General features: G+C 41.0%; 1 protein-coding gene across 1 annotated transcript in view; it reads right to left on the bottom strand.

Annotated features, from left to right (window-relative positions):
* LOC139340930 (VPS10 domain-containing receptor SorCS1-like) overlaps positions 1-15,371 on the bottom strand; it is a 49,019-nt gene extending 33,648 nt beyond the window's left edge. The window contains exon 1 of the mRNA XM_070977084.1: positions 14,515-15,371. Within this exon, the coding sequence (XP_070833185.1) occupies positions 14,515-15,228 (714 nt within the window). The 5' untranslated portion in view covers positions 15,229-15,371. The remainder of the gene's footprint in view (positions 1-14,514) is intronic.
* Positions 15,372-19,758: the final 4,387 nt, after the last annotated feature.

Raw genomic sequence — 19,758 nt, forward strand, 5'->3', positions numbered from 1 at the left:
GACTCTGCTATTACTTTGTGCTGAATGTATGAAATGCTTTATATGAGCGCCAGTTCAGACATAATCCATGTATCTTATTATAACTATGGTACCAAGTGTCCAGACTGGGTTGCAGAGATTTATAGTCTTGGAATAAAATGGCCTTTTTACCTTCCAAAAGTCCTACCCTCATGGACACTGTCATCCACAATAAAACAACCTGCAGCAGCCCGAAAATTAGGACAAAATATATCCCACCATTCTGTATGGCAGTTAACTTTATGCATTTACTTGGGAAGGATCCAGGATTACAGTCAGATATAATTTGCATCCATCTTACTGCCGGCTGGAAAGGTTTCCTGTGCTCTGAGGGATGTTGAAGGTGAAGCTCCAGGGGTGCAGTTAACGCATCAATACAGTGATACAATATTCACTTTGTAGATATTTCAGTGTGAAACAGGTGTTTGAAGCTCAACATGTCACATCACAGGACAAACGCTCTTCCTCTTTTAATGCTTATATAACTTACCCTCTGAATATAAATAATAATGCCATATATATTAGCATATCTTTGCCTTTGAATGACAACAAAGGTGCCACAGTTGATGCCAGCTACCATGTAGCGCGTGGCCCATTATACTGCCGCATATCTCCAAACTGGATTACTTGACATCCAAGAGCCAGCAAATTGATTTTTCAACCTCTAATCCTTTGTAAATCTTAAACCTTGGAGCTAAATGGACTGGGATGAGTTTGATCATTATGTAAGAATGAGTGGAGGTTTAATGGTGACTTAAAGGGTTTAGGGTGAGGAGATTACTGTTGTAAATTGAAGGTGTCGTATGAAGAGGAGAAGGGGTAGAGGTATGGGGAAAGCAGGGGGGGGTGCTGTTACTGAAGGATGAACACCTGAGACAAATGAAAGGAGCGACAGAGTACACATTACAATTCATTCCCACTCTCAGCAACTTATCAGCTGTTGGAATTAAGTTGCCTCATCAATAAAACTGTCATCACATTTAGCCACCGCAATTAAACAGATGGATGATTCCATAAAAGCAATTGTTGCAAGAGTTACTGACTGGAATGTTAATAATAAAGACAAATATCACATATCTAAAACTGATCTTGTGTATAAGGTGTTTGCCCAGTGCATGCTGGGATAGGCTCCAGCTCAGCTTTGACCCTGATCAGAAATAAGCAATGAAAAATACAATTCAATTATAACAATTAACCTCATGTAAAGGGTCAGTCCCCCTTAAAAATAAAAAATAAGAAAACATTTTCCCATTTAACCCCAGTGGTGTGCAGGCACTCTGGCTTTGGTCTTATTTTCCCAGGTTCTCTAAAACTTCTGCCTCAACTTCCAATAAAATGGAAGCGACAGAAATTTTTGTTTGTGGTGCAGAAAAAAACTGAAAAACTACTTTCAACTACTTTCACTCAATATCATGTATCTTTCAGAAACAATGCCCAGGTTACTGAAACTGCTTTGCTTCAATAAAAACGGGTCCACTGTTGGTAATCTCACTGTCAACATCTGAGATAATCCAGAGTAATTTCTCTGAGGAGACTGGTTTTTACTGTAATATGGGTGAGCAGACCCTTTGACAATTTAAAAACCAGTGATCAGTCAACAGAGTAACTCAGTTTGCAATTTCCCTTGTTTTCCTTATAGGACCAGTGTGTGAGATTTAGGTGGATTTATTGGCAGAAAATGGCAGAAATGTGATATAATATTCAGAATTATGTTTTCATTAGTGTATAATCATTCATTTGGGGTCAACTCCTGAGGATAATTTTTGGCTCCTCTTTGCTAAATACGTCATGTCAGCTGAGTTTAAACATGCCAAAACTCTGCACCCAGCTAGTTGGTTGATAATTCTCTGAGCGTTCATCACTCTGAGCAATAAACACACAAGCAGCCATGTGATCCATTAATTAGTATAAATAAAGTATGAAGATTTGAATTTCACATTTTCACAGAACATTAAGATTTCGTGCGATGACGATATTCAAATTAGTGATAACTGGTGACATTAAATGACACAGCTAAGACTAACAGATTTGGAAGGAGGGTGAGAAGACCTGCCCACAAGATATTAACACCAGAGACGTGTTAACAATGTGGCAGCAGATGCTTTACAAGGTATAAAAAACACAGCGCAGCATGCAAATGCAAAAATGCCAGGGGCCAGCAAAAAAAATATCAAAATCCACTTGATAAAATCATCACGTTAAAGGTATCATTTAAAACCTTTTATAAAGAAAGAAGTTCCTATATAACACAGGCAATCAGAAGCCATTATCATACTAACGATCTCTATCCTGTTGCCTCAGAACTCTGCAGAGATGTCAGAGTTAAAAAGTTTGACCGTCAGGTGAAGTCACTTGTTCAATTGTGTTTTGTGCAACTTTGTAACATCTCGAAAATTAGATCTTTTTTTCCGCTCTGGACGAATCTGGACTTTGTCATCCACGGTTTCATTACATCCAGCTGCGACGACTGTAACTCATTGTATTCTTGTCTCACTCAATCAAAACTCTGGCAGCAAGACTACTCAACTAGCAGACAACAAAATCCAATAGAGGGTCCACATTTTCCATGTTTTAGCATCTCTGCGCTGGTTTCCTGTAAGTTTCAGGATGGATTTTTAAAAATTCAATGATTGCTTTTAAAGATTCATTATATTACTGATTTATTAACCCCTTATGAGCCTGAATGCAGGCTGAGCTCCTCCAGCTGGCTGAGGTGTGTTAGTAATTCCAAGGCCGAGGCTAAAACCAGAGCCATTGGAGTCTGGGCCCCACGACTCTGGAACAACCTGCTGGAGGAGATCAGGCAGCAAGGCTGCTTCATATTTTAAATCTCTCTAATAAAAGCTATTTTTCATTTCTCTTGAATGGGTTATTCATCTGTGTTTACTGGTTTTGATTGTGTTTTAAAAATTCATACCCTGCTTGTCATTATTATTGTATCAATTGTACTTTTATTGATTATTTATCTGGCAATTTCTCCCGTTTTCATGTCTTTGTAAAGCACTTTGTACCTTGCTTCTGAAAAGTGCTACATGAATAAAGGTAGCATTATTATTTCCATGGCATTGTTTACAGGCCTGCGACTCACTCCGCAGCAACAAAAGCCTGCAGGAAAGCAAATCCTCGTATACTTCAACACCACCTCAGAGAGACACTTCATGTACAGAGGCTTTTGTCTGCCACATCAATTTACATCACTTCATTAACAAAGGCAACATTTCCTCGTAGACCAGATGTTGTGTTGAAGCTGGGCTGTTTGAAGTCAGAGCTGTTGGCTCTCCCATGGATTGCAGGTCACTGCAATCATAAATTATAAAGCAAAGGTAAGGTAACACTTTACAATGCGGTACACATCAGTGTGAGTGGTTGCTGAGGAGTGAGTGAAGAATGGTCTATTAATCAATTAAGCACCTCCTGAAGAGCTGATTGGAGGACTATATCATAGATAATGCAGTGTTACTAGAAACCAGACTGGGAGATGGTATATTAAGCAATCGTTAGGTAATGATAGATTCAGAAATATCTGTAAATCTAAACTTTCTTCAGGAGCTGCTCCTGATTAACTCTGAACATGCAAAAACCAGTGGCCACTCATTCATTACTCTGTTTGTGCCCTCTCAACTAAAATGACTCATCATAGCTGTTAGCAGTTACTAAGTGGTCCCTCATTGCTTCACATTAACTGACCATTAGTTAAAAATATCAGCTTGCTCCTGATTGGCTCCTCACTCAGTCCTGAGTAACCACTCACATTTTTGCATGCTTAAGTGTTACCAAAGCGACTTCACCATCTTACTTTGTAGAAAATGAACTACTACTACTAAACCTGATATATAAATACAAGAGGAGTGACACCACAGTGAATAAATATTCGGAAGAGTGGAGGATGTGAGTAAAATGTCCTCGGGGTCTGTGAACATTCTCAGAGGGTAACCGTCCTTGGAAAAACCTCCTCAGTCTTAGCTTTAGGCACTTAATACGACTGTAAGCTTTTGAAAGATTCCAGATGAAGCTATAATGTGACTGATGGCAACATTCTGCTACTTTGGCAGACAGTAACACCATTGATCTGTGAAGATCAAATAACCAGCTTTTTAAACGGACAGCAAACACATACTCCATGTTACAGCTGCAGCTTTCAAGCAGAACAGCAAGTGTCTGACTTTATTGGACTCCTCACGTCGAGACGAGGGCCCTGTGCGGAAGCAGCGGTTCGGTTGATAAGTCATCTGAAACGGCTTCCTTCTTCTTTGGGCTTCTGCTCTCGCATCGTTTGCTTCTTCACCATAAATGAAAGCCCAGTCTAGTTCAGCAGCTCGACTTCGGCGGCCTGCTGAGCTTGGAAGCTTCACATGCATGAGGAGGGGGTCTGATCAATGCAGGCGAGATTAGACAGCAAGTTGGGTAGGTTTTTCAACCAAGCCCCCCAAAAAGTTATGCTCGCTGTGCAAGGATGTTTTTTTTTTTTTCCAAACTACTTTTAATTCTTGAGTGCTCCATTTGAGATCTGGAAGTGCTGGGTGTGATGGTAGAAGATTAGTTGCATGTTGACAAACTAAAAGCCCCTTGAACTCTCTAATAAAGTACACTTCCTTTGATATAAAGTAAAACAGCTGATTAGATCAATATGCTGCAGAAGGATTTCTCTCACCCACGATCAACAACAGCGTTTAAAACCTCCTGTCTGCCATCTCTATAAATCTGAAAAGGAAACTTGAGTGCGTGAATCAAAGTTATGGTTTTGAATGCAAGGCTGTTCTTGCAGCAGCCAGATGGTGTAACTCATGCTGTATGAGCGAGTAATGGGGGTGGCCAGCGTTGGTGAAAGTGTTGTGAAACACAGAATGAGGTGGCAACTGAGCAACGGCCAAAAAAAGAATATTGACAACAGCAACTGAGTGTATCTGATTCGTAGATGGAGCACAGAAAACACACTGCAGCTGAGTTACATTTACAGACATGTCAGGACATTATTTCGCTCAAAAAACAGTAAAGCAGAAAGCAGGCAGAGCGCACGCAGCAAAAATACAGATATGCACAACATAAGTTTGATTTAAGCTAGCACAAAGAAGTGCAAACGCAAAGGCGTGTCTGTGCCGAAAAATAACAGAGGGTGAGATCTCATTATGCAAGAATGCATATTGCTCCAGCTAAATTAACTTTATCCTGTTCTAGGATAAAATCTGTAGATGGTTTTTCATGGAATTTCTGCTCTATTAGACAGTGCTCGGTGGAGAAGAAAGGAAACCCAGGAGGGGAGCACAGCTTGCCGATAAAAAAAAACACACTCTGCAGGATTTCAAGGCGTTAGAGATCCTCGCCACAGGAAGGCTTGGTGGCTTGGCAGCGCTGCACTCAGCCTGCCAGTAGTTTCTGTGCAGCGCTAAGCTTTAAACACCAGTCGCTGTGTTTATCCATGCAATGTATTGAATGCCACATCCACAAATTTGTCAGGAAAAATAGATTCCTTCTCTTCAGTTGTCTTGGCTTGAGTTGTGGCATTCCAGTTCTTATCATTATGTATTTCATGAATTTATTTATGTTTCTTTAGCAGGATGTGTGATGTTCACTCCCTGAAACAACACTACTGCAACCCTCCCCCCCTCTCAACAGCCTGTCCATCACAGCTACCCAGGAGAAAGCAGAGCTGGTGGAGGTCCACGCTGACAGCATGAGCCAAAGGGCTGCCAGAACATGTCAACATGCTATATGCAGGATGCTACATACATCACAGTGTCCAGAACAGGGCATGGTGTGCTGAGGAGACAGAATCAAGGTGGGAGAGGCAGGAAAGATAAAATGGTGAAAATGTGTTAAGGACTAAATTGAATTTAAGTATTGATCATGTAAAGTCTACCATTCCTCTCCCTAAGGTACAGCATGGACAGCCAGGGCTGAACAGGTATGATTAGTGTCAAAACGGCTCTGGCAACAACCTAATTAGGTGCTGCAGTAGCCAGGCAAGCTGCAATTTCTGTAGTAATTGTCCCGTACCACTTTCTGCTAGGGCACGGGCCTTTCCACATATTGACACACTGGGACGAAATTATTCAGAAATACTTTATAAAGGATCATATTTTCACTGAAATACACTGTGTGTATTCAACAGATAAATATTCAAATGTTTATGTCCTGCAGGTTTTCAGTGTTGGCAGATTATTATTTGAGCAAACATGATTATAACCTATTCCTAAGTCAAAGGGAAACCAAAGGGCTGCCAATCAATCTTGCCTCTGGTGCATTCAGGTGCACAACATTTCTATGGATGGAATAAATTATTTTGCTTCTGTTGTGGAGTTATTGGTGAGTACTGATTAACTCATATGACCTGCTTTTTGCATGTCCTTGGTTAACCCTGAGGAATCCTTACTGCCTTCTGACCTCTCCACAAGAGTTACATGTGACAAGCGAAGCCACTCTCTTTCGTCTTTGGTTTTGCTTTCTCTATACAAGTTTGCAAGTACCCAAAGACGTGCGCACAGTGCACTGTAATTTTCTCCACATATTTAATCTCATCCTGTATTTAATGTTCAAAATATCATGTGTTTGGTTGCGTGTCTGTGTGTGCAGCAAATCTCATAGGCTATTGGACCATCAGCTTAATATTTTTTGTGCACATTTATGACTGTAAGCTCAAGGACTCCTCATGGCTGCACTGATTCAGAATTTTTGAAAAGCCTATTTTATTGACTGTTCCCTTTTATATTGCTGTTACATACTGCTGACTCCTCATTCCTCTTAACCGGCCTGTAGGGTGTCTGAAGTGATCAACATCTGCTTCAGTTTGGAATCTTGTTCTCGCTCTCAACAACGAAGCAAAAGGCATTTCTGGTAATCAGACAGGCTAACCCAGTCTGCTGCAGGCATTTGTCATGGTTCAAAAACTCATATCCATATAAAGGTTTGGTCTCATCTTGAACAACGGCATCTGCACATTAATTCCATGCCCGATATGGTAGGATCCACTTCAGTTAGGCACAATATTAATTAAATTAATCCCTGTTTTTGTTATTGTCGCTGCCATATTGATTATAAGCCTAGCAGAGATCTGCCCTCTACAGAGTGCATTCGTCTAGTTTTCATACACTTTTCTGTAAGACAAAAAATGCATTAATGTTCTTTGTTGAGTAAGGACAGCTTTGTATTTAAAATAACAATTGTTGTAATGGTGTCACAGAGAGGCAGAAAACGAACCCAAAATGCAGACCAAACAAAAGGTGGAGCTGGTGCAGTTCCAAACTCAGCCTGAAATTCAGAGAGGGAGAAGATGCAACTTGCAAGTTCTTCAAAAAACAGATAATATTTGCAGAATATTTCAAGCTTCACTTTTACGGATGTTATTGACATACCTTAATAATACTGCAATACTAACATTTTGCATTCTTTTAATGACTAAATTATCAAACCTCACTTCACAATTCACTTTATTGTTACCTTGAAAACATCACAAGTGTCATTTTAGAAACGTAACTTTCCACTGATTGTTTTGACTGAGTGGTTTCTTAAATCCATTATGCCACGCTGCACATTGGCTGCAGAGCACACAGCAATTTCACTTATTCTTTTAATGCTTCTGTGCAGGCTTTGGCAGAATCAAGGTAAATTCTTGTAACTGGCGTCTTATAATGAGCTAGAATTATCTTTTCCTCTGTAATAACAGAACGCTCGCTCTGTTTGATTTTTACTGATCATTGACCATTGTTTCCCTCCGACTAACAAACATTGACACTCACAAACCTAAATGTCTCTACATAATTGCAGTAACAACATGGCATTTACTGTTATCTTTCATGGACTTGTTCTCAATGTGTGTAGTCAAGGTATGGCAGCCTTTCTTTCTACAGTGGACATTAATAATTGAATACAATTGAATTATTCCAGTAAAAAAGATAGATGTTTGCTTTGAGTTGACAGCATATGACCTGACAGCTTACAATTCTCATACTGCTTACAGTGCTGTAGAAGCCTTCACCAGGTCAGTAACAGGAAAGAAATAACAGATACAATGGTTTTTCAAGGACCTGGAGAAAATTGGAGAAGTGGAACTGGACAATGCCACCAAACACAGTATTTTACCCACTGTTCCATCAGCGAGTCATCAAAGCAACAAAGAATTCAGAAAAACCCTGTGCGTGCCTGACCCATCTCCAATTTGTAGAGACAGATGAGACAATCTAAAGACTTCAAGGACGCAGTTGAGGAGAAGCTACGCACCAGGCTATCAAGTACAAGGTCTGTGAAGAGGGGGAGGCCCTCTACCTGAAAACAGAGGAGCAGAAAATACTACAAAACATGGAGTATCCATAAGCAGAGTATAGACGTTCATTGACTGAAGGATGGAGGAGGCATTTCAAGAACTGAGCAGCTGCTCTTCGAGGTTGCTCAAGGCAGAGAAAACAAGTATTTGCCAGAAAAACTCAACAAATGCTCCAAACGTAGAGAGCTTTGAGTACCCAAGAGATGAATATTCAGCTTAAGGTAGTGAAGGATCATGAGACCCCTTTGAAAAGAAAGGGAGAACCCTAAAGAAAAAGTAACCCAGACCAAATGTCCTAAATGCTGAAGAGCAAGCTGGAGCTCGAGGCCTGAGATGTAGACAGATGGTGTCCATCAAATACTTGGTTTCTTCTGTGATAAAAAGTTCAAGAAATGTTGTGGACGCTGTAGGGATCTTCATGGTCCTGGCCCCAACAGGGAGGGAGAAGAAGGAAAAGGAACAGAAGACGGCGTCCACTCCAAGCTCTGACAACTTCATGCTTCTGAGCACAATTTTTCATTCAGTTAAATATCTATCACCTGTGACGGCTCTTAAATAATACAGTGCGCTGTCAGTATACTTTTCCTTCTGTGGAGAATTTTAAGTGACTAACATTATACGCGTGGCATTTAAAACAGCTGGATAGAGTGGAAACAAAACAGGACAGGCATGTTGAAGGTGATGAGGAGCTGAAGCCCAGCATGCACTGGGCAACATCCAGGACAGTTTGACAATCTCACAGGTCTAACACAAAATAACAAACACGTTCCCACCTACAGGCAACTGAAGCTGTCTCATTCACCTTACTTCTATGTGTCTGGACTGTCAGAGGAAAGTAAAAACCGGCACAAACACAAGGAGAATATACAAGCCAGGGTTATCACTTTTTCAAAATCTAACAAAAACATTATCCATTCACTTTAAACGCGGCGTAAAATATGTTGTAGAATGAATAATGCTTCCGCGGCCTCACTTATGTGACAAGTTCATTTTACGGTAAAGCGGAGCAGCCTACTGCTTGCATTTGAATACAATGACCCAAACAGAATATGCATTGTTTCGCCAGCTTGTTCAGTGTGTCTGACTGCATGTTAATGACATTTAATATCGTACTTTTCTAGCTGAAAAACGTGCTGTGCCCTTGGATGAATGCTTATAAAAGCCCAGCGGATCTTAAATAACATCCTCTGCTACATGAGTTAATTTAAATTACCTATTGCACTGGCTCCTGCATGTAAACCACTCGAGGCTATGGCAGTGCGAATGCTGGAGGTCTGAATAAAGTGAACAGTCAAATGCAGCTTCTCATTAATACTATAGGCTTACTTGATTCACATATTCTAAATGTATAACACAATTTCTTTCAATGTAATAAAAGCCTCGCGAATGCTGGCCAATTGCTACCGTGAAAATCTTCAAATTCTGTGAGAGGACACTTGGCATTGAAATGTTGCATATGATGGACAAACCTCAGTTTGTGACTCCCATGTACTGGCATACATTCACCTCTGTTCTCCTAGGTAGCTGGTGGGCTGCCATGTTTTGATTGGGGAAACAGAGGCACAACTTGAGAAATGGGTTAAAAGTCTTTTTAAATCATTCAACGGATTATATATCTTTGGGGATTCTGAGAATATTGACAAAAAAGCTTTGATTGTTTTGTCTTTTAGAGAAACTGATGATTACCGCTGTGACTCAAAGGTACATTAAAGCATAAGAGGCACAAACTGGGGCTAGTGTGTAGCAGACAACAACCATGACAACACCAACATGAATCAGTGTGGTATCAGCAATCGATGGAGCACTCCTTTGCGTTTTCAGTGGTTCTCATGTTGCTTGAAAAAACAAAACTACAATTGCAGCTTAGCTTTCAAACCGTGATAATTGGACAAATGATGAAAGAACAGCAACATCCACCAACTAAGCTTCTGGAATTGGACAGGAAATATCAAGTCAATAACCAACTCAGACAACGTGTCTCACAAACTGTATGTACAAATTGGCTGATGTCCTATAAGCCTAATACCAAACCAGCGATCAGATTTCAGAATTTGCGACATGCACGTCACAGTAAGCTGTACAATACTGACAAATGTTAGAATTTTTCAGAAATGTGGGCAGCCGGAAACCTTGATTTCATGTATGACAAAGTCGACATGTGAGGACAACTGCCTGAAGTGTCAAAGCAGAGCTGCAGTTTCCCACACAAGCTGAGTCACATTAACAAGCCAGAGGAGATATTACAAAACATAGCAGCCTCTAAACCCTTTTATCTTTCTTTACATTTGTTGCCAAATGGGTCTACTTAAACATTTTACAAATGGTTTCTCTCTTATCGTTTGGCCTGTTATAAGGTTGCCTATTAATGCATGACTGCCTGCTTTTACATTTCCTCATACCCAGGGAACCCGTCTGCAGCCATTGTGATGGAACAGTAACTTTTAAACAAAGACGTTTAACTCGCACGAGGGAAATAAGCTCATTTTGAAATAAATCACTGCTATAAATAGATTTCTAAAAAGCACACCAGCTGGAAAATCTGCGAGCTTCCTTGGTGACCACCTGACCTGCACCTACACACACGGAGAGGGTGTGGCACGTAGCACAAGCTGAAAAACACACATTACATCATTAGTAGGCGGGAGAGATGAGAGTCTGTGTCATCGGGGGGGATTTCTCAAAGCAGGACTAGAATGTCATGCAAGTGTGAAAAAGATTACACAAAATCCTGGTGATAATGACTTGAATCAAACAATAAAATATTTGATTATGAGATTTCATTTGCTCAAGCACATTGATGGTTTCTAATTAAACACATGATAATCCTTTAGACTTTTTATTAATGTTGTGTGACTTGCTGACTCCTTATACGGTACCTCCAGGGTTCTACCACTCTTATGCTCTAATGCAGGGGTGGTGAATATCCAGCCTCTGGGCTGGGAGGGAATTCATAAATGATCAGAAAAGTTAAAAAAACAATTCTTTGAACAGCAATTACTCTTTTCTGCAATGAAAGAAAATATAAAATCGGAGACTGGCATATTCTACTGTGTGGTCCCTGAATGCAACACATAGCAGTTACACTGTCATATTTTTTGGTTAAAGTAAAAGGCAAGGCAGTGTACCTACGTTAGTTTGTGGGGATGCACACTAATCTTGAGCATTACATCTGGAAACATGCCAATCTGGATGAGCTGCAAGGACTGCATAAAGTTAAGACTCTTCAGTGGAGTTTGGTGCCCAACAAGCAGCTTTCACCAGACTTTAAACATGTTCCAAAGTGTCCATTTGTCTCAAACAATTAGTGGAGATGAAGGAAAACCTGTTGCAGAAACTCTGCATGATTTGGCCTTCATGGTGGACATTACCAAGAACCTCTCAGAGCTGAACCTCAAGCTCCAGCCAGCCTCTCACCTCTCTGTTTCCAAATGTGAAAAGCCAAATTAAAGCTGCGGCAAATGCAACAGGAAACAGGTAACACTGTGCATTTTCATACTCTGCAAGAACAAAAGCCTGCTATGACATCTGTATATGCTGGTGAGTGTGAGAACTCCTGCACGTATTTGGCGAGAGGCTTCAGGCTCCCTCTACTCGAGTTCTATGAACTGTATGTACGTCCTGAGACAGTTTGCATCTCTATTTCGAACAACCTGACTGTGAGCAGCTCTTTTCAAAACTGACTCTTTCAAAAACTCAGCTCTGCTCCAGACTGATGAACCCGAACCTCAAAACCAGCTGCGAGTAGCATCATCATCATCGCTGCGATTGGACATCAGAGAGAGGCAGTCCCAGCTATCACATTAGAGGTTAGTGCAATATATATATGTTTAATAATTTAGCATGGGTCTCGAAGGAGGTGATTAAACTTGAGAAGGCCCTGCTTTAATGTATAGTGTGTTTTCTTATTCAGTAAAAGTCAATTATTTCAAGCAGACAATATTTTTCTTGCCGGAAGTTATATGAGAAGGTCGATAGCATTCTCCTAACTGTATGCTAATTATGAAGGCAAAGCTAGCGGGTGATTAGCTTATAGCTTAGCACAGCCAATGGAAACAGGTGGAAAGCGCTAGCCAAGAAATAGTTCCAGCATTAAACTGCCCTGCAAGGTGACAAACATTTCTGTTCAGTGTACAGATTAAACAGGATAGAACATGTTAATTAGTCAAATTAAACGTTGCTGGCAGCCAGATTTGTTAACTTTTGGCAGTGCCAAGCTAGCTGTTTCCCACTGCTCCCAGTCGTGATGCTAAACTAAGCTAATCTAATCTTAGCTAATCTCCTGCTTCATATTTACTGTACAGACATGCAATTGGTATCATCTCATTGAAGTCTCTCTGAGAAAATTAGTGTATTTCTCCAAGACTCAAATTATTCCTTAAATGAGGGTAAAAAAACATAACTTCTGGGGTTTGTTTTGTTGCTTTTTTTATCTACTATCTATCTGCATCTGCTCAACAAACTACCAGTCATATTTGATATTGTTTGTTCAGGCACTGATTGTTCTCAAGCATTTCAGATTCAGTGCTTATTTGTCTGAGAAATACATCATTTGTTTTGATTAAACTGAAGCAAGTCATCACAATGTCGATTTTCACAGTATGTCAATGACACAAAACTGCACAGATCTGAAGAGTGAAATGCAAATACCCTTAAATTGGCTCACAGCCTGTAAGCACTTAACACACACGAGTAGTCACTTTCTAAAATTCAGTGACGGATGAACAAGACATAAATACTTTTGCTGAGCCCGGAGGCCAAAAGGGGTGCACTATCCAAGAATCTCGGATTGCTGGTTGCCCAGATCAAACCTCGGCCCTATGTCATAGAGTGTTAGACTCTGATAGTGAATCACACCTCCAAATCATTCGTCTTTCATCTCAGAAATATTGCCTGGGTGCAGTTTTAGCCAGCAAGATGTCAAAAAGCTGATTCATGCTTAAACAGGCTGGACTACTACACGTTTCACTGGTCTGACCGAAACATCTATTTAGGGGATACAAGCAATTCAAATTCTGCTGCTTGACTCCTGATCAAAACAAGAAAAAGAGAGCACGACTTCCTGTTGAACTTAATGTGGCTCCACATGTCTTTCAGAATTGATGCTGAAGTCCCCGTCCTTGTATATACAGTAAAGCTCTACATGGCTTAGGACCAGCTTACATCACACAACCGGTTGCTTTAAGAGCCTTCACATTCACTCACATCCTCCACTGTGGGCCCTTAGATGTTCAGAACCACAGACATAAGAACGCTGCATGTTCCCAAAATGTCAGTCCCCTGGATAGTAGGGAAGCAACCAAGAGGTTAAAACACATCTATTTCTGTTAGCTTTCAACTTCTCTTTTATCTTGAAGTGTGTGTCTCTCTTTGTTCCTATATTTAGTATTTTATAGCATCACTGTGATGCTAATTTGTACTTCACTTTGCTCATTTTCCTTCATTGTAAAGCACCTCAAGTTATATTCTTTGCAGACAGATTCTTATATAAGTGGCGTTATAATATTATCTTTTTTAGCATTTCAACCTATCTGCTGGATGATGACTTATGCTCTTACCCTTCCATAGCTGTTCTCCCAGGCATGGATTATTATGTGCGTAACGGTGAAAACAGTGCATCAGTCAGTGAGCTGTATACATAACCTTTTATACATTCACCTATCTATTTTTGTGCAAGGCGGATCCGGGCTGTAGCAAGAAGATAGGTATGTCAAAAGGTTCATTGATCTCATTTATGCATGAAATAAATGCCTGCAGCCACCTGCCAAAATCAGTGATTGGACAAAGAAAAACAGCACAACTTGCCTTTGTGTGTGTCTGCGTGTGCGTGCGTGCGTGCGTGTGAGTGAATTAATGGGAGAGAAAAGACATCGTGTCTTTTAAACTATGCAGAACTTAAACTTACATTATTTTAATCTACTTTGATTAGATTTTTCCCTTTAAACTTGAGTCTACCTGCCAAGTCGGCTAATCAATAAACAACAGGATAGATGGAGGGTGTGCGTGTGTGCGCGAGTGTGTGCGTGACGGAGAGGGAATGAAGCAAAGACTGATTCACTCCAACTCTGCAACCTCCCGGCAGTCTCTCATTGAATCTCTTGCGTCTCGTCTGCTCTCTCCGCTCTCAGTCAGATTTAATGCTTCAGATTACTCAAATGGCCGTGCAGGATGTGTGAGTGAACACTGACCACACTGCGTCAAAAGAGCTCCGTGCGTAAATCTGGAGCACATGAACTACTTACGCTACTGTTCTGTCCGGACCAGTGCACCATCGCCTGGTTATGAGCCGTGTCCCCAGTGAGTGCAAATGTCGAACTTGTGAGCTGAAACTCCTCCTGGTCCGAAAACGAAGCATCCTCCCCGCCCTCGGGTCTGAATCCGGACCAAGTCTCTGCGCTCCTCGCACTTCGCGCTCGCCTCCAACCGGCCGCATCCGTGTCCTCTTTCCCCGTCACATCAACCGGCGCCCCATTTTCAGCCAAAATGCTGCTATTTTTCCCATCATCGGTGCTGTTTTCGTTTAAGCTGGGAGGAAGCGCAGTCGCGCGTGAAACACTTGGAGAAATCACTTTTGTATGGGAAAGTTTTTGCTGACCGTTCAACGCGTCCTTCGGGAGACAACTCGTGTTATGTCCTCCTAACCGTGGCTGTACTTTGGACGAACTTTCTTCGCTTGCGGTTAATTCCGGATCGTTGTGGTTTTCGTCCCCGTCGGCGGTGCGTTTGGCGTCCGCTGACCCCTCGGTAAATCCGACAAAATCTTCAACTGGCGCCTCGCCAAAATGAGTCAAATCCAGCTCCGAGAGTTCCCGGGGAAACGCTGTGATTAGCGGCAGCTGGCATGAGGGAATGCACCTTACCTCCGCTTTAGTGCCGCCCAGGATGGAAGTTAGGGTGAAGAGCCAAATCCACTCAGAGAAAATGATGAAAAGGCAGTGACCGAGGCGCGTCTCCATTCTACGTTAATTCCGACTTCGGGCGTGTTAAAAACATACCATCTTTACTCTTGAGCGTGTGTGTGTCATCACCTGGTAGAGTGGAGTCCGTGAATGCACTGTGGGGAGGTGCAGCAGCGCGCGGACAAGTGTTCCCAAGTACTGATGCAAACGATGCATCAGAGGAGGAGCTGGAGGCTGAATCCTGGACGAGAGGGGAGAGGGGCCCGTACTCCCGCATCCTCATCTCAACCTGGATGAAAAAAAAACAACAAAAAAAACACGCAAACTGAGCGTCCTCTTAATTAAGTTATATTTCTGCAGAGGCACGTGGTCCCCTCGGGGGGTTTATTCTGTTTTTGATCAGCAGTGTGGCCGATACTGTGTCACTGTGACATTTTTGACTGGATCATTGTCCTATATGTAATTATGCATTGGATTAAAGCAGTCTGAGAGGTCTTCAGATGTTGGGGTCTCTGGGGAGAAGTCTGGAAACATTACAGGGTCTGCCTCTGGTAGTCTTTCTGTGGAAATGTTCCTGACAGGGGCTTTATGGAAGATACAATGAGGCTTTGCATTTTCCATTAGCACAGGCCTAGGTAATCAATTAACAGGATTGCTAGTGTTCACTGTCAATTATGCCGTGCAGGTAATGACTGCTGTGGCCCAGCTGCAAAACAGCTTGGAAATTGTTTCACTCAGGCTGCACTCCCGTATCGCCCATTGAACCCAGCTGACTAAAGAAAATGCATATTCACAAAAAATTTGGCTTGTTTTTTTAGTGTGTGGGACTTTTTCTCAGGTTAATGGAGAATTTTCTGACAGAAAATAATGAGACGGATTCAAACCAGAGGTGAGCGAGTAATCATTTTTCCCATCAACTCTCCTCTGGTCTCTGCTGTGTAGACCTATATATAAGCACAGATGAGAATGCAGGTGCCATGACAATAACTGAGAGCCCATTATTGCCATGCAGTTCAGACACCCTGGAACGCATTGTCATATTTCTCTATATTTCGGGCTTTGTTCCAATCGGCTAATGGTAAACCATTAGGAAAACCAGGGCCTGTCCAAACCCTGTGATTAGATTCTATTTCTGGGCAACGTTTCGTCAATAGGATGAGGATGCTGTTGACTGGTGACTGATGCCGAAGAGACTGCCTATATTGAGCTGTGTTCTCCCCATCGCTCTGAGCTGCGACGTGATCCTGTTCCACATACGGGTCAACTGCACAGAGACGTCTTTCATTGGCAGCCATTAGTGATGCAGTGAGCAAGAGCTGTCTCAATCTGTTTCAGTTAGCCCCCACCAGACAAGGGGAAACCAGTCTATAATGCAGATTGATGGCTGACTGAGAATTTCAATCATGGAGAACATTGGCTAAAAAGCTCAAGTTCTTGACTGTAATGCAAACCTAAAGCGCAGTCCAACTGCTAGAATGCAGAAGACCTCTTAAAATACTAATGCCCGTGTGTGGCACCTGTAAGACTTTTTACATTTATTTTTTACTTGCTCTGTCTGGGATCCATCTGAAATGACATTGTGGAGTGATCATAATGGATTTTTTACCTGACCTGTCAGCTTAGTTTAGATATGGATGGCTGTGCACATGCTGGATTTGTGTTTGGCTCATTTTTGGTACTTTGTCTTGTTTGGGGTGTAATATTTCTGTGACAAAAACAATGTCCCCAAGGTGGATGCAGCTAAATCCACTAATCATTTTCTAGGTGAACCAATTAACTGTTTAAATGTCGCAAAATAGTGGAAAAAAGGGCTTATCACAATTTCCCAGGGACTAAAGTGATCAAATATCCATGGGGGTTCTCTTTGACTTGTTCACAGACTTTAAGTGTCTCTGCACAAGGTGACAGATTTCAGGACTGATGTCGTGTAGCACATTTGTGTGCACAACATGGCAGCTGAATGGAATCATTGTCTTTCGACAGACAAGATTGCTGCTTTGCCGCCTGTCACACAGACTGAATACAAACTGTGTTATGCTCCCCGAGCTCATACTTCTATGATGGAAACTTGTGAGCAGACAGTGTGAGAAGCACACAAAGGAACGAGATGACAGCGATCCATGTTGTTGGATTAGTCCGTGTTTTTTTAATTGAATAGAATTCCATGGAAATAGAAAAGAGCTCTATTATAGCTCATCTCTGAAATTAGACCTTTTCCACCCTGATGTCTGGTTCACTTTCGCAACTGTCCTAATTACTCTTTGCTCATAAATGTAAAAAAAAAAAAAAAAAGCAAAGACACTCAGGACATTCATGCACAGTACGTTGTCTCACCCTTCTGCTCCAGCTGAAAAGCTAACATCTGCCTTCAGTGGTGCTTAGCATTGACTCTCTGCAGCAATATATGCGCATGACAAAAGCCGCACAGTTGGCATTGAAGTCCTTTTCAGCATTCACAAATGATCTACACCTAATCCTCATCATAAAGGAAAGGCATTGAAAAACAGTGTGAAACTTACTGTGCAATGTGTTACAGAACCACTCAAGCTAAGACAGAATGTGTTGAGGTAGCAATAGACACCTGAGACATCCACTTTAATTAGTGTTGAACACACCTCAGGGGCACTCGGAGAGAAAATCGCCTATTTCTAATAATGATTTCAATTACATTTTTAAGAGACATGGTGAAATGCAATACAGGCAGCAGGTTAAGTGCTCTGACCCCCGTGAAATGCTGCAGGGTTGCATCCATTTGATACCTCAAATCCTTTAGTCTTTCGAATATGTGGGTATATAAGGTTTGAGTCTGCTGTGCAGTCAGTGAAGTAAAATGGTGAAATGATAGTTTGCTACTCCCAGAAAGTTCTACAGTAAATGGATCTGTATACATATTAATATCTAATCAACAGAGAAATGCTATTTTCCACTTTATTTTCTGCTTGTTTTATTAGACACTAGATGCAGCTTTGGTTCATTAACCTTCAGCTCCTGCATATGAGGTCTGATTCAAACCATAATTTATTCAGCACAGATTCAGTAATCAGTGAGGTGGATTTCCCCATTAAAGCACCTCTTCACCATTATGTTAATCTTCATTTTTCCTAATTTTTTGCTTAACCTTCAGTGTTCAGAATTTGCCTCAATGCAGCTCAGGACAACCGCATCAGCCTTATGTGATCACAAAGTTACATTTATCCACATTTATGAGAGCTCGTTCTTCTCACAATTTGATAAGAAATTCATGTTTTCAGCTACAGGGCATCAATTTCTCCTTATTTCACTCCTGATATTGCATGGTCTTAGCTCAGCCACCAATTAGTATGATAGGTGTGCAAGCACATCACTGGCCAGACCTGCTTGTAAAATCAGAACAAATTAATCAGGAATTAAATTTTTTTTTTTTTACCATGAGCATAATAATGGAAAAATATGGCCAATGATGTATTATAGACAAAGTGGTTTGGGCTGTTTGAATTAAGTTTTAATTGGTACCTTAATAAATATTTGCAGTACAAGTACAAACAAGTCAAGCTGTGAACTAATAAGACTCTGCAGTTTATAATTAGGATAAGTAATTAACATATTTCCGTGACAGTAGTTTTATGGGCGGTGCAGTTTTCAGAAATGTATTTTTATCACGTTAAAAGTTTTCACATTATTCATATGAGTCAAAAACTACTTTATTATGCTTTGAATAACCAGCAAATATTAGAGGTAATGCAGGCCCTAATTAGCACTTAGTGTACAGAGGAACAAATGTAGCAGACTGCTCCATAAGAAATTCATTATTCACAGCATCAGCGCTTGGATATTGAAAATGTGCTTACATTCACATCTGCTAGCATTAGCAACCAGCTCACTCGAATCCAAATCCTAACTACACTGTCCACACACACACACACACACACACACACACACACACACACACACACACACACACACTCATTAAGTTGTATTATATTGGTTGTGTTAGTGTCTGTGTGTTCAACTGCTAAGACGGTGGAAGACAAAAACAAGGTTCAGTGGGGAATAAAGCCACAAACCTGCATTGATATGGGGAAGGAATCATAGATTTTTGTGTTATGCATATTTGGATTAAAGGGTTTTTTGCACAATGAAAAGCTTGTTAAGTAAAATTAACTAGAATGAAGTGTCCTCGTGCCCACAAAATGAAAAAATGGCTTCTTTAATTTCATTTTCCGTGTCATAATATACACTATTTAACAATGAACTATTTCTTTTGCTTGTGCTCAAGACAGTTATTAAGTGTGCCACCAGGCTTGAATAAAACAAATAACACTATGAGAGATGTTTGAGCCAATCCGCACCTTCCATTAAAATAAGACATCTCTTTCATTATTCTCCCACTGGTCTGCGCTCATGGATTGATCTCTCCTGGCATTGTGTCCCAGTCTGGTATCCTGTTTCAAATGGAAACGCGTCAATTTTCAGAACGTACATTACAGCTAGATGAGATATTGGTGCTGATAGATTTCTCTGTGTGAGTGAACATTGTTGTTTTACAGATGTAATTTTCCTGTGGTGCCTCAAATAAAAGCCAAGACACAATTTTTATTAGAAGATGCT

The sequence above is a fragment of the Chaetodon trifascialis genome, chromosome 13, assembly GCF_039877785.1.
Source record: "Chaetodon trifascialis isolate fChaTrf1 chromosome 13, fChaTrf1.hap1, whole genome shotgun sequence".
Taxonomy (NCBI): Eukaryota; Metazoa; Chordata; class Actinopteri; order Chaetodontiformes; family Chaetodontidae; genus Chaetodon; species Chaetodon trifascialis.